The 15,953-nt window shown below is 50.0% G+C and overlaps 1 protein-coding gene across 7 annotated transcripts in view; it reads right to left on the bottom strand.

The window, feature by feature from the left end:
* SEPTIN4 (septin 4) overlaps window positions 1-15,953 on the bottom strand; it is a 91,891-nt gene that overhangs the window by 4,874 nt on the left and 71,064 nt on the right. For 5 of the 7 annotated variants that reach the window (XM_034752497.1, XM_034752496.1, XM_034752501.1 and 2 more), the window contains one exon: window positions 15,657-15,819. In XM_034752497.1, the coding sequence (XP_034608388.1) occupies window positions 15,657-15,819 (163 nt within the window). Of the gene's footprint in view, window positions 1-13,508; window positions 13,794-15,656; window positions 15,820-15,953 lie in introns of those variants that run through there. The other 2 variants (XM_034752498.1, XM_034752499.1) reach the window with 2 other exon arrangements.

Below are 15,953 nucleotides of genomic sequence, written 5' to 3'. Positions count from 1 at the left end.
ACTAGCAAAGCATTGGGAGAGAGTCCAGGCTGGGGAGAGTTCAGGAGGCACAGTGCTCCCACGGTCCCAGGCTGCACCCCGGGGATCCCGTCACAGTGGCACTGTGAGCAGGATGAATTGCACAGCTTGTTGTACTGAGCAAGATTTGCACTTCATACACTGGTGTAAAGATTTTAAGTGTGGTAGCTAAGGAGAGTCAGGAGGAGGCTACCGGTTTGTTATTTTCTGTTTGCTTATTTCGGGAAATGGAAGTAGGGACAGAAAAGCAGGGAAATGACTGAAAGCAGTGAAGTCTTTGCAAAGTAGGAGCTTTTTAGACTGTAGGTTGCAGAAAAAGAGAGCGAACACCAGAGACTCTTAGCACTAAAGAAACTGGCCATGGAGGAGAAGGAATGCAAGTGGGAGGAAAGAGAGAGAGAGAGAAAACGTGAACTGGACCTGCTAGAAAAGCAGAACCAGAAACCAACAACTCCAACCATTCCCATCACTACAAAAATTCACAATTGGGACCACCTATGGGCTGCATACAACAAGACCAGCTCCTGCCCTGCAGCTGGAGGCAAGACCATATCAGGAAGAGATGGTGATGTAATGCCTGCCCGGGAGTGAATTGTCCAGGTTGTTAGCTGCCAGCAAGTGGCAGCTGAACCAGAGACGGGAGCATAAAGAAATGTGTCCCAGAGGAGAGCCCAGAGAAGGGAGAGGGGATCTCACAAACCACTGAGGTGGTGAGGATTCTTGTGACTCTGTAACACAGGGAAGCAGGGTGCTTCCAAGTATGGGAGGGGCTGAGACTAGCTCCTTTCCTGCAGAAGGCAACATGCCCTCAGGCGCAGGGGCAGGAGCGGTGTTGTCAGTAATTAAGGAAACTGCCTCAGTTGGTAGCTGGCAGAGTTTTGCAGCTGAACGAGGGATGGATCCCTTCTCGGGGAGCACAGAGAAATGTGTCTTGGAGGGGAATCCAGAGGAGGAAACTGGGGAAGGAACAGTGGGAGTACAGGAATATCTCCTCATTGGTCACTTGGGAGAGGATGCTCAGGACCGAATGGCTGAGTCAGCATCTGATCAGCCTGTGACCCAGGTTTTGAGAAGGAACTGTGTAACTGACCTCCTGGAGGGGAGCAGTCACACAGCTGACTTCTCAGGGACAGAGAAAGGGGTGGCGGAGGGTACCCCAATCCAGGTCCCAGTTTTTCAGGATGCTGTTTCTGATAAGTTTTTGGAGGGTAACTGTGTCTCTTTAAATCAAGATGCAGCTCCAAGGCCTGTGATAACAGAGGAGTTGAGACCAGGAAATTGCCAGGTGGTAGTTTGTGAGAATGCCAATGGCCCAACTGACAGAGAAGGAGGTGAGACACAGAAAGCAGCTGTGGAAAAGGTGAATCTGATCGAAGGGTAAACACACCAAGCCCAGAGAGCACAGATCACAGCTCTCTAGGGGGCAGGGAAGGATTCAGTGGTGGGAGGGGGAAACACAGGGTAACCCCAAAAGGGGAGCTGGATTTTTTCCATATGTACACTCCTGGGGTTGGGAGACCGCTCCCCAAAGGGCCAACCAATGTGCAGGATCTCCCTAAATCCCTATCTTGCCAGACCCTGAGGTACCAAAATCCCAGAAACATGATTAAAATAAGAACCCAGGCAGAGGGGAACACTGGAGGGAAAGAAAAGCCAGTGACTGATTACATGGGAGAGAGTCAAAGGACACCATGGGTAATGAACAAACCAACCCCAAACCAGACTGTCTGAACAGAGGGCACGGTATCATAATGATACTTGTAAATGCCCATCGTGATAAAAATGTTGGTATTAATGTTAAATCTTGGGGTAAGAATTTTGATACTGATGTTAAAACTTGTGGTAACGCTAGTTCTCAGTTAATACATGTAAACAGATTTAAAGCTTATCACAATACAGAAACCATAACAAACTTGGCTTGCTGTGAGGGGGAAACTGAGGCACACTGCCTCATGGTCTTGATGGCTGGACGCCAAGAGAACTATGACACAAATTGCCTTCAAGTTAGTCAGGGACTAACCCTCTTACAGTAAACTAAGGGGGGGAGGGAGGTGTGACATTCTGTACCTTGGGGAACACCCTGTATTCCTCATTTTTATATAATTGTGATATTACATATAAAGCATGCCTTGTAAGGTATCAGGGGAAAGGTTATGATCTGCTGAAAGTCATTTCTCTATCCATAGATGTGTATTATTAATGCACATGAAGTTATGAGAATTGTGCAGTATGGTTGTCACTAAAACATGCTGTAAGTTGGAGAATCAGCCAGATATTAGCTCCCCAGAGGGAACAGCCAGGAAAGTAGCCAGCACCTGGGTGGGTGTCAAACCACCATCAACAGCCATGGTCCAGCAAGGGAGCTACAATGCAATGACTCACCTGCATGAGGCCACACCAGGGGAATTGCTCAACCTTGCCTGGGGACTCAGCAATGCCCCCCAGACATTCCTGGACTTGTGTTCCCCAAGCACATGGACTGAGGGTATAAAACAGAACACAGGAGGCCCATGCTTGGATTTTCTCCTTCACCCACCTACACTGCAAGCAACAAGGACACTCTGAAGCCTCCAACTGAGGGGACTGACCCAGATTTCAAGGGTGAAATCTGTGTATGATGAACTGCAATATCTAGTGGGGTGAGAAAAACTGCTTAGTCTAGTTGTTGCCCAGTCTAATAGGGTTGAGGGTTTAGACTGCATGCTTATACATTTTTTTCTTTTGGTAACTAACTCTGATTTTTTGCCTATCACTTAATATCACTTAAAATCTATCTTTTGTAGTCAATAAATTTGATTTACTGTTTATCTTTACCAGTGAGTCTGTATGAAGTGTGTGACAAATCTGCTCTGGTTTTGCAAAGGCTGGTGTCCACTTTCCATTGATGAAGTGGTGAACCAATTAATAAATTTGCATTGCTCAAGCCGGTATATTCCTGAGATACAGTGCTGGGAGCTGGGGAGATTTGGCTCTGGTGCCTTTCTCTGTGTGATCCATGAGTGGCTCAGGGAGCATTCATGCAATCTAGCTGGGTGTGGGGCTCCACATGCTGTTGTGCTAAGTGATCACAGCACCTGGAGGGGTTTGCTGCTTGTCACTAGCAAAGCATTGTGAGACACAGCCCAGCCTGGGGAGAGTTAAGGGGGCACAGTGGTCCCACGGTCCCAAGCTGCACCCTGGGGAACCCATCACAGTTCATACTCTGTACTGTGGCCAAATAAATCTTCCTTTTGCTACCCCATAGCCTACAATTGGGCAGCACAGGGCATGAGGGAAAGCTCTGCTTAGCTACATAGGCCACGTGATATTTTTTGTGTTACCAGATAGGACGACTAATATAACTAGTCATAACCCCAGCACGGACCCCGATACCTGGTATTGACCCTCAGCCTGATTCCTGACTCCGTCCCTGACCCTTGGCTTGACTGCTGACTTGGACCTCAGCTTGTTCTTGACACGGATACTGGCTCTGACACCTTGCTTCAGTTCCTGGCTCCCAAGCTGTTGTCACTAGTCCTGCCTACGTCCGCCTTGGATCCTGAGAGTTTGCCTGGACCCCCACATAACGCATGGAGAAGGATAGCCTGGTAGGGACATGGAGGCAGCAGGACACTCCTTATCCGGTGTGACGTTGTGTGTGACGTTGTACGCCATAAGGCTTCAGGGAAATATGCTTGTGAATGTATATATGATATAACTGGAATATGTTTTATGCTACATATGCCATGTAACATATCTATGTAAAGGTCATGATCTACTGAATATATTCATCCTATTTGTATGCATGTGTCATTGTTGTATTCAAAGTTATGAATATTGGCTGGGTACTTGCTTGATTTCTAAGTAGCCTTAGTAAAGCATTTGGTCAGTTTCTTGAGAAAGGAATGTGCAAATTAAGTGCCCGATCAAGAAACACTTAAAGGACAATGAATCTTGGAAGGCTCCAATCCACTTAAGAAGTCTACCGGAGGACGTTCAGGGTAGCATGTAAACAATGGCTGCTGCCTGTAAAGACTGAGTCATTCATGGACATGTGATTAGCCCATGGGACTCCAAAACTCCATGTTGGAGCTGGACTTTGCATAGGAGAGAGGAGGGGGTCTCCACCCATAAGAGAGAGTCTATTTAAGCCCGTGGGAGATCCCTCCATTTTGTCTTCAGCTGGCTCAAGAGACAGCCTCTCCACCCACAACGATACCTGAAAGAAACTGGAACAAAGGACAGTAACTACAGGGGGTGTGAGTGATTGCTGGACTCAGACTAGAAGGGGACTAGTCTGTAAAAGGAAACTTACTGGAACACTCTGAGGGTGAGGTTTTATCTGTATTCAGTTTTATTACTGTATTAGGCTTAGTTTTGCGTGTTTTATTTTATTTTACTTGGTAATTCACTTTGTTCTGTCTGCTATTACTTGGAACCACTTAAATCCTACTTTCTGTATTTAACAAAATCACTTTTTCCTTATTAATTAACCCAGAGTATATATTAATACCTGGGGGAGGGGGGGCAAACAGCTGTGCCTACCTCTCTATCAGTGTTATAGAGGGTGAACAATTTATGAGTTTACCCTGTATAAACTTTATACAGGGTAAAACGGATTTATTTGGGGTTTGGACCACATTGGGAGTTGAGCATCTGAGTGTTAAAGACAGGAACACTTCTTAAGTTGCTTTCAGTTAAGTCTGCAGCTTTGGGGCATGTTGCTCAGACTCTGGGTCTGTGTTGTTGAGTCAGACACGCCAGTCTGCTCCAAGACAGGGTGCTGGAGTCCCAAGCTGGCAGGGAAGGCAGGAGCAGAAGTAGTCTTGGCACATCAGTTGGCAGCCCCTAGGGGGTTTCTGTGATCCAACCTGTCACACCCGGCATGTCCCACCAGGCACTAGACATTCTTGAATGGCTTGACAACCCCCCAGAGGAACTTCCCCCATTGTGAACACAAGTGGTGCAGCTCTCATCTGAGAACCAGGCTCTGCCAGTGCAGGTCACCCAGTTACTGCGAGAGCAGGCCGCCCAGACTTGGGAGGAGAACACTGCGCTCCAAGCACGCGGTGCAGTCGTTCACCTGGACCCCAGACTGACACTCCCCTTCCCAGAACACTTCAACAGAGACTACCAAAACTTCAGCAGGTTCCTAAACCAATGTTATCTGCTCCATCCCCACTTCTACCCCCCTGACCAGGCCACAGTAGGACTCATAACTACTCTCCTGTCAAGGGAGGCGCTGGATTGGGCTTTGCCTCTACTAGAACGACAGAGCCTGACACTGTCACACTGGGAAACCTTCCTCCAGGCCTTCTCCTCTATTTTTGATTACCCCCATCACGCTCGGTTGGCTGAGGCAGCTCTGCAAAAACTACAGCAAGGGCAGAGACCACTTGCCCCCTCGGCCACCCACTGTAGGTGGCTCCTCTCCAATACAGAGTGGAACAAAGTGGCCCAGCTCTACCAATTCTGGTGAGGATCATGCGAAAAGACCAAAGATGAGCTAGCTCACGTGGAAATGCCGACCCGTCTAGATGACTTAGCTGGCCTCACCATATGCACTGACAAGTTGCACAAGCGAAGTGAAGAAAGGAAGGGGCACTGCGTTGCCTCCTAGCTGATGGTCCCGAGTACCCATCTCCAAGCTGATCCCAGAAACCAAGCAAATTGGTGCAGCCCATTATCATGTGACCCCGAAGGAGAGGGAGCACCACCAAGTATTTCTACTGTGGAGAGTCCAGCCATACTCTCGCCCGCTGTCCCTTGCAGACTCTCACACAGAAAAAGACAGTAATGACCAAACACAGGCCCGGAGTTGTGTGCCAGCATGGGTGGGCCCTGGGGTATATATCTTGCTGACTGCCCACATCCTCATCGTACTTGAAAATCCAGGTTTTCGTGCACATCCCAGGGAAGCCCCAAACAAATTCCTCACAGCAGCACTCATGGACTCCAGGGCTACGGTCACTTTTATAGACGCCAATATGGCACAAGCCTTGGGCATCCCACTGCAGCAAAAAACAGCCCCCAACCTCATAGAGACTATAGATGGCTCACATCTGTCCTGGCCCAGTAACTCGAAACTGTGCCCTTGAAAGTTGTTATCCAGGACCATGAAGAAATCCTATGGTTCAGAATGATTCGCTCGCCCCACTTCCCCATAATTCTCAGCACCTTATGGCTGGCCACTCATGACCTGCATGTCCTTTGGCATGAGCAGAAAGTCAGTTTCTGCTCTGAATTCAGTCAGCAAGTTTGCCTGAGTGCACCAACAGACAAGTCTTGGCTTCAAGATACACTCCTCCAGGCCAAATTCAGGTCGCCCCAGAGGTGCCCTCAGGCCCAGCGTGTGGCCCAGCTGTGTTCCACCATCCAAGCTGACTCCTGCTCTTCCTGCAAAGCGCCGTGACTATGCAGATGTTTTTGAGAAGAACACTGATGTCCTACCACCACACTGTGACCAGGATTGTCCAACTGAGCTGCAACCTGGGGCCAAGATACCTTTTGGCCGCATCTATGCCATATCAGAGCTGGAGATGGCCACCCTGTGATCCTATGTCCAGGAGAACCTAGCTCAGGGGAGTATCCATCCCTCCACCTCCCCTGCTGGGGCCCCAGTGCTTGTTGTGCACAGATTACTGGGCCTCAACCAGATGGACCATTAGAAACCAGATGAACCATTCCCACTCATTCTGGAATTGTAGGACTGTGTATGATCAGCCCAGATGTTTACCAAGCTCAGCCTGTGAGGCGCCTACAGACTGGTGCAGGGGATGAGTGGAAAACAGCCTTTTGAATCTGGTCTGGTTGCTACAAATGCCATTTGGTTTTTCAAATGCCATTTGGTTTTACAAATGCTCCAGAAACATTCCAGCACTTTGTGAACAAGGTATTTTGTGACATCCTAGATCACTATGTCTTAGTCTACCTTGATGATCTATTCATCTTGTCGGAGAGCCACGAGTAGTATAATCAACATGTCCAGTCAGTCCTGGATCGATTCTGCTAACAAGATCTATATGCACAGCACCAAGTGCACCTTCGATCAGCACTCCATGGAGTTCTTAGGTTACATCTTGTCCTCTGAGGGCCTCTGAATGGATCCTGGAAAGGTGAATGCTGTTTAGTCCTGGGCAGTCCTCCAGAACATCAAGGAACTGCAACGCTTCCTGGGTTTGCTAATTTTTATAGGCACTTCTTCAGTCCTGGATTCTCAGACTGAATAGCCCCATTGACAGTGCTTCTCTGCAAACACAGCTCCTTCACTTGGTCTCCAGAGACTCAACAGGTGTTCAATCAACTGAAGATGGCCTTCACCAGTGCTCCAAACCTGATCCATTCCAACCACACATGGGCCTTTGTCCTCGAGACTGATATATCTAATGAAGCAATTGGGTCAACATTTTCACAAAGATATGGGCCCCCAGCAGCAATTGCTCCCTTGTGCCTATTACTCCCAGAAACTCACTCTGGCAGAATAAAATCATCAGATTTTAAATAAGGAACTTCCATCAATCAAGGCTGCCTTTGATGAATGGTACCACTGCCGTGAAGGTGTCTGATACAGGTTTACACAGATCATAAAAACTAAGAGTATCTGCACAGGGCAAAGGTGCTCAGCCAAAGACAGCTTTGATGGGTCCTATTCTTCACAGGCTTTCATTTTACCATCATCTATCACCCAGAAACCCAGACCAAGGCAGCCGACATCCAGTGTTTCATATGTCTCTTTTAATGCCATACCCCTTTGTGCATCAAACACAACCACCTCCCCACCAGTGCAGGTCCAGGGTCATAATGAACACGTGATCCACAAAATACTGGATTCTAAAATGAAACATGGCTCTTTCAGGTATCTAATTGACTGGGAAGGCTATGGCCCCCGAGGACTGATCCTGGGAGCCAGCATCCCAGCTCCCAACCTCAGGAAGCACCCATAGAGGGCAAGAGGTAATGTAAGGATCAGTGGCACTTGAAGCTGGGCCTGAAGGGCTACCAGGCAACCAACAGCCTCACACGGTCACCTGGTGGCAGCTGTAACCTGGCCACTCCCTGCAACCTGCAATCTGCAGAGATGGCATGCCATGGGAAGTTCTGCCCTAAGTGATCCGACTGATAGTTGTCTGGTGATCCCTGATTGGCTCCTTGATCCTATATAAGCCCATGGGGCGTGCCAAGAAGTATCCAGTTAACAATGTGGATCCTGGCTCACTGCCACAACTGCCCTGCTTCTCTGTTCCTGAACTCTTGGTATTGACCTCAGCTCCAACTTGGATTCTGAGTCCTGATCAACCCCTGGAACGCCAACACGTACCCCGATACCTGGTATTGACCTTCAGCCCGATTCCTGACTCCAACCCTGACCCTTGGCTTGACAAGGATACCGGCTCTGACCCTTGGCTTCAGTTCTTGGCTCCCAAGCTCCTCCCAAGTTTCCACCCAGGATCCTGACAGCTCCTTCTAGTAATCCAACTAGTACCATCACATGCTACTGAATCGGTCTGGATCTGAGCTTTGGGCACATGGAGACCCGAATGGGGGTGCCTCACTGAATCGGGAAATACACTTTGTAGCATGAACAGCCCCAGTGGACAAGCGGAGGGGGTTGCAGCAGTCTTTGGTTTTAGACTTGAAAGGAATTTTGGTTTCTTCTGTTCACGCCCACTCCACAATTATCTTCAGTTGTTCAGAGGAGCCAATAAAGCAACAAAGGTCTGTATGTATCTGTGGTATAAACCTTCCATCTCCAAGCTGCATTAGGTCTCCTTCAGATTTCAGGGAGGGAAGTGAGGTTGGAATGACTGTGTAGTTTTGGTCTTCTCTGGCACCTGCTCCTGACCCACCTGCTCCTGACCCTGCACCCAATTGTAGCTGGACTTCCTTCTGGTAGAAAAGATTGAGATCACCTCAGGTGTTCCAAGAGTTGCTATTCTGAGAATCAAGGAAGACTCCGACAGAGATGAAACAATTCCCTCCCTTTGAGATGCTCAGGGCCTGGGGTTCATGCACAGCATTGTAGGTCAGGAGACCTGGCTTTTATTCCTGGTTGGGAACAGACTCATGGCGTGACTTGGGACAAGTCACTTTAGCTCCCTTTGTCTCAGCTGCCAAATCGAGATCCAATCCCAAGTGCCGTGTTTGTACAGTCTGAGAGACCCAAGCATGGAGGATGCTATACTGAGCAAGGGCAACTATTATAGTGCCAGGGCCTCTGCTGGAGTGGATTGGCACAGCTCCACTGCCTACAACGGGGTTACACCAGTTTACACCCCCTGAGAATATGGCCCAAAATACATATACATCACCACATGCACGCACCATCACTGACACTTTTAGGACCCCAAAGCAACCCCCTGAATCAGTACAGTCCACGTGGAATGACAGAGGCAGGCTTCTCCCTGATCACAATATCATGTGTTGTGGACATGGACCTGTCATTTATGCCATGGAAGCCAGCCCAAGAACCAGTGGTCCTACCTTTTACACACAAGAAACAGGGGCCACCCGCAGTGATGGGAATGGCTCATTAGCATCACCACTGTTTTACTGCTCAACGGCCTTCCCAAATGACTGACAAGCCTGTATCTTCCTCACAGGCAGAGCGTCTCAATAGTTCGTACAGATGTATCAGTCCAGGCTGAGGGCTGAAAACAGGAGGCCCCTATCTCTTGTGGCCTGGACACTGAGTGGATGCTAGGACCAGAAGCTTATCACCACATCTGGGATATCAATGGGGTTGGTAATATGGCCTGTTCCAACTCCCAGGGATTTGGGCAGAGGTTGCGAGCCAAAAACACATTAGCAGCATTCACTTGTTTTAGGGGGCTGGACTCCTCTTCCACACCATAATAGAGGCTCAAATTAAATGTGTATCCCAAATTAAAAAACATAGTAAGAGGACCAAAAAAGTGCCATCGTGGCTAAACACGAAACTAAAAGAGGCGGTTAGAGGCAAAAAGGGCATCCTTTACAAATTGGAAGTGAAAATCCTACCGAGGAAAATAGAAAGGAGCATAAACTCTGGCAAATCAAGTGTAAAAGTATAATTAGGCAGGCCAAAAAAATACTGAAGAGCAACTAGCAAAAGACACAAAAGCTAACCGCAAATACATTTTTAAGTGCACCAGAAGCAGGAAGCTGCCAAACAGTCAGTGGGACCACTGGATGATCAAGGTGCTAAAGGAGCACTCAAGGCAGATAAGGTTGTTGGAGAAGCTATATGAATTCTTTGCTTCACTGCAGAGGATGTGAAGGAGGTTCCCACACCTGAGCCATTCTTTTTAGGTGACAAATCTGAGCAACTGTCCCAGATTGAGGTGTCAAGAGAGGAGGTTTTGGAACAAATTGATAAATTAAACAGTAATAAGTCACCAGGACCAGATGGTATCACCCAAGAGTTCTGAAGGAGCTCAAATGCAAAATTGTAGAACCACTAATTGGTATGTAACCTATCGCTTAAATCAGGCTCTGTCCCAAATGACTGGAGGATAGCTAATGTGACATCAATTTTTAAAAAAGGCTCCAGAGGTGATCCTGGCAATCACAGGCTGGTAAGATCTAACTTCAGTACCAGGCAAATTGGTTGAAACTATAGTAAAGAACAGAATTATCAGACACATAGATGAACACGATTTGTTGGGGAAAGAGTCAACACAGGTTTTGTAAAGGGAAATCATGCCTCACCGATCTGCTAGAATTCTTTGAAGGGCTCAACACACATGGAGAAGGGTGATCCAGTGAATATAGTGTACTTGGAGTTTCAGAAAGCCTTTGACAAGTTCCCTCACCAAAGGCTTTTAAGCAAAGTAAGCAGTCATGGGATAAGAGGGAAGGTCCTCTCATGGATCAGTAACTGGTTAAAATAAAGGATAGGAATAAATGGACAGTTCTCAGAATGGAGAGAGGTAAATAGTGGTGTCCCCCAGGTCTCTGACCAGTGCTGTTTAACGTATTAGTAAATGATCTGGGAAAAGGGGTAGACAGTGAGGTGGCAAAATTTGCAGATGATACAAAATTACTCAAGATAGTTAAGTCCAAAGCAGACTGCGAAGAACTACAAAAGGATCTCACAAAACTGGGTAACTGGCTGACAAAATGGCAGTTGAAATTCAGTGTTTATAAATGCAAAGTCATGTACATTGGAAAACATAATCCCTACTATATATCCAAAATGATGGGATCTAAATTAGCTGTTACCCCTCAAGAAAGAGATCTTGGAGTCACTGTGCATAGTTCTCTGAAAACATCTGTTCAATGTGCAGAGGCAGTCAAAAAAGCTAACAGAATGTTAGGAACCATTAGGAAAGGGATAGATAATAAGACAGAAAATATCATAATGCCACTATATAAATACTGCAGGCAGTTCTGTTCGCCCCATGTCAAAAATGTTATATTAAAATTGGAAAAGATACAGAGAACGGCAACAAAACTGATTAAGAGTATGGAACAGCTTCCCTATGAGGAGAGATTAGAATGACTGGGACTTTTCAGCTTGGAAAAGAGACGACTAAAGGGGGATATGACAGAGGTCTATAAAATCATGCCTGGTGTGGCAAAAGTGAATAAGGAAGTGTTATTTATGCCTTCACATAACACAAGAACCAGGGGTCACCCAATGAAATTAATAGACAGCAGTTTTAAAACTAACATAAGGAAGCACTTCTTCACACAACACACAGTCAGCCTGTGGAATTTGTTGTTAGGTGATGTTGTGAAGGCCAAAAGCAATATTGTGTTCAAAAAAGAACTAGTTAAATTCATGGTGGATAGATCCATCAATGGCTATTAGCCAAGATGGTCAGGGATGAAACCCCAGGCTCTGAGTGTCCCCAGCCTCTGACTGCCAAAAGCTGGGAATGGGCGACGGGATGGATCACTTGATGATTCCCTGTTCTGTTCCTTCCCTCTGAAGCACCCGACATTGGCCACTGTCAGGATACTGGGCTAGATGGACCTTTGGTCTGACCCAGTCTGGCCATTCTTATGCTCTTACCCATGTGAAGAAATAGTAGCAATAACCATGTCCAAGAGGAACCCTGTAGGTTCTAGGATGCTCCTCTGTCTTGGGGCTTTCTGTAGCACCTGTCACCACTGCATCTGAGTGCTATATGGAGTCTTTTGCCCCCTCCCTTCTCTGGTTATGGTCTGAAGGCCAGATATGGTGATGAAGTGTTAGCCAGCTGTTAGTGGAAATGTGGCAAAGAGATAGGCACATGTCACGATCTACCATGGAGGCATTGTCCTCAATCGTTCAAGAATGTGTGTGAGAGAGAGCACCTCGGATCCATCAGCCTCATCGTACATGAGCCCTAGGTACCCCACCAGCTGCTGTAGAGGGAATGTGGCTGCCCAGACTGAGTTTGCTACAACTGAGTGGGGAAGGAACTTGTCCTTTTTCAGTCTGGTGTTAAGTGATACTTTCACTGTGGCAGTTTATGGCAGCCACACTCGGAGCTCCCTGAACTCTTCGTATCTCTCTCCTCCCTGAGAGCCTGAACAGCTAATCTGTCCAAAAGCTGCAGGCCTTTACCACCCGAGCCCCAGGGTCGATGCACTTGAAACAGCCCCTCTTGGCTCAATGTTTGGGTGTGTCTTACGACCATACTACTTCACTTTCACATATGGTAGGGCTCCACCCGTATGTCCAAACTAAACTCCTTGGTCGTATGCTGCTACTGGATTCCCTCAAGACAGCAGCTCCCTATTATAATCCTAGAACGAAAGGCCATTGAATGTTGGCTCAGATTCTCAAATGTAGTTAAGCACCTAATGCCCATTGATTTCAAAGGGAGTTAGTTGATTAACCCCAAGGAAATCAGTTAGGCACCTAAATATCACTGAGAATCTGAGCCACTGGGACTGAATTCTAATCCCTACTCTGGTGTCTGACCATCAGGCCTTTGCTGTACTCCACCTTTAAGCACAGAACTTGGGTATGGCCTGAATTTCCTGCTCTGCCAGTTGTCTGAAGGCTCAGTAATGCAGGAGGCTTAGCTCAGGAGAGGCAGCACCATGCTGGGCTCAGCAGGGTAAGTACCTGTGTCTGCCTTTGGTGGAATGGTCCATCTCCTGGCCACTGTTTAGGGTAGTGGTTCCCCTAAACGCCTCCTGTGTCCACTTGGCCCGGATCCGGGGCTCTGGCCAAGCTGTCTCCAGAGCCACCACGGGGTGCTCACAGACAGCGCATGCTTTAGTAATACTAGGGCTGCACAAGAAGGAATGCCTTCCCAACAGCACTGGTTACTGAGTCCCATTCACAATGCCAGCCCGTTAGACTAGTGCGTGCCACTGGTGAGTCTGGGCTGCAGAACCACCATGATTGATGATGATGCACAAGAAAGGAAGAGACCAACTTGACTCTCAGACTCCAGGCAGAGTCTGAAAAGAGACAGTCACAGTAACTGAGCCCTGCTGGATTGGAAATGACTGGGGCACAATAAACCATGGGCCTAGTGTGCCATTTCACATGGTCACTTTCCGGAGGAGATATGGACGGAACCAAGACAGCATTTGATACAACAAAATATTTTTTATGAACTAACACAGGTAGAACAGATACACAGGGCCGGCTGCAGCCTGTGACAGCAGATCAGAGCAACACTCCACCAAAGGACAGCCATGAACCAGCGCAAGGGAAGGGACCAGGGGAGAGTTCAGTACTCCAGAAAGCTCCCAGCCTGCTGGTGTCCTTGGGAGACAGCACTGCCTGGTGTCATCTGATGCCGAGGGATCAGCGGGGTCACTCCATAGAGCAGTCGCTGCAGCACAGTCCCAAGGCGGAGGACTCTCTCCTTCTTCCCCAGGGGGATGCCGCAAAACAACGTACACGAAGAGACGAGCTTAGAATGAGCCATTAGAGCTGCCAGTTTAGCCTGCTACCTGGGTGTCACCCTCCACTCAAACTATGGGCAGACAGCTCCTTACGGGGCCGACCAGCCCTCGGCTGTCTTGGCCTAACTCCGGAGTAGCTCTGCTGAAGCCGCTGGAGTTACACCAGGGTGAGCGGAGAAGCAGCAGTAGGGGCCAGAGCCACAGCGGGTGTAAACTGTAGTCATTCTCTGATTGCAACACGGGTACGGAGCTTCTCCCCAGCAGAGGTTCTGGCCCTACAGCTCAGTGCATACGTGAGGGCACTGCAGACAGTGAGCAGCAGATACAGGGGCAGAGGGCCTGGCTCTACCCCGCCCTGCGCCCTAGGCCACCACCTCCACCTGGGCAAAACGTGATCGGAGGAGAAGCCAGAGCACTGTGTACAGCAGCGAGTGACTCCACAGGGAGCTCTCCCTCCCTCCTGGAGTGCGACTGGAGAGACCTGTGCTCCCAGCCCTGTGCTGGCCCCTTGCTTTCCGGCTGTGCACATGGGGGAGGAATTCACCCTGGCCCTGCAGCCATGTTGTGCCAGCTACACACGGGGTTGGATGTCCCGCCCAGGCAGTACTGCTGGCACAAGCACCTTCCGGGCTCGCTCGGAGCTAACTGTCCTGGTGCCAGGGATAGCCTGGGGCAAAGGGGCTTGTCGGGGTGGGAAGTGGCATGGCTGGGATGTTCCAATGATCTGGCGGGTGCCTGGCTGCTGCAAGGCCCATCTGGCAGGGATGCTCTTACCAGCCCCCATCAGCCACAGGAGTGGGTGCTTCAGGCCCCCCCTACTCCCGGGGCTCTGCACAGCGCACAGATGAACGTGACCCATGGTTTTTCTGCACAGCGCCTGTCATCGTGGTTCAGTGTGCAGGGAAGGGTGGCCTCACCTTGCACCCCTGCTGCCCGCACACCGGTGTCATGCCACGTTCCTTCCCCAGCAAGGGAACCAGCCCAGCCTTGGGCTAACCCCCAAAGGGCAGAGGCTGTCAGGGATACATAGTCTCCTCTAGCTCTCGTCCCTGACCTGCCTCTCCCAGGCCCATTCCGGGATGCAGGCACCATGGATCTGCTCCCCTGGACTTCTCTGTGCAATGCTCAGTGCAGAGGCTGACAGAGGCTGTCGTTGCGGGTTGAAGACCCTGCTTGTGACTCCCAAGGTTCTCAGCAGCGTGGGCACTTGTGCCTGGCTCCGTGCTGCTGCTCCTGTGCCTGCTCCCCCCGTACACCCCAAGGACCTCAGCCCGCTCCCTCCATACCCCCACAGGCCCTGTGCCCGCTCCTTCCCCTGAGCCCGCTCCCTCCGTACCCCCACAGGCCCTGTGCCCGCTCCTTCCCCTGAGCCCGCTCCCTCCATACCCCCACAGGCCCTGTGCCCGCTCCTTCCCCTGAGCCCGCTCCCTCCATACCCCCACAGGCCCTGTGCCCGCTCCTTCCCCTGAGCCCGCTCCCTCCATACCCCCACAGCCCTGTGCCCGCTCCTTCCCCTGAGCCCGCTCCCTCCATACCCCCACAGCCCTGTGCCCTCTCCTTCCCCTGAGCCCGCTCCCTCCATACCCCCACAGCCCTGTGCCCGCTCCTTCCCCTGAGCCCGCTCCCTCCATACCCCCACAGCCCTGTGCCCGCTCCTTCCCCTGAGCCCGCTCCCTCCATACCCCCACAGCCCTGTGCCCTCTCCTTCCCCTGAGCCCGCTCCCTCCATACCCCCACAGCCCTTAGCCCGCTCCCCCTGGACCCTCACAGGCCCTGAGCCTGCTCCACCTGCACCCCCACAGGCCCTGTGCCCACTCCCTCCGTACTTGCGGTTCCTCTCCTTCACCACCATGCGGGTCATGCTTTGGATGCACTGCGCCCGGTAGTTCTCGTAGTGGGTCTCTCGTGTCACATCCTTGAGGTCCTGCATGTGGGTCTTCACCAGCATGGTGCGCAGCTTCACAAAGTCGCAGTGCGCAGGGTTCTCCACTGCAGGGGAGGGGCCTGGCTTAGATGGGCAGATCTCGGGGCCACCCAGCAGAGCAGGGCCTCCCCCAGGTGGGTGGGGGAGCAGAGGGCCGAGAGAACAAATGGCCCAGCACTGCAGAAAGGCAGAGCACTGC

This window comes from Trachemys scripta, chromosome 18 (genome assembly GCF_013100865.1).
Source record: "Trachemys scripta elegans isolate TJP31775 chromosome 18, CAS_Tse_1.0, whole genome shotgun sequence".
Classification (NCBI taxonomy): Eukaryota; Metazoa; Chordata; order Testudines; family Emydidae; genus Trachemys; species Trachemys scripta.
This window is presented reverse-complemented; position numbering and strand designations above follow the sequence as displayed.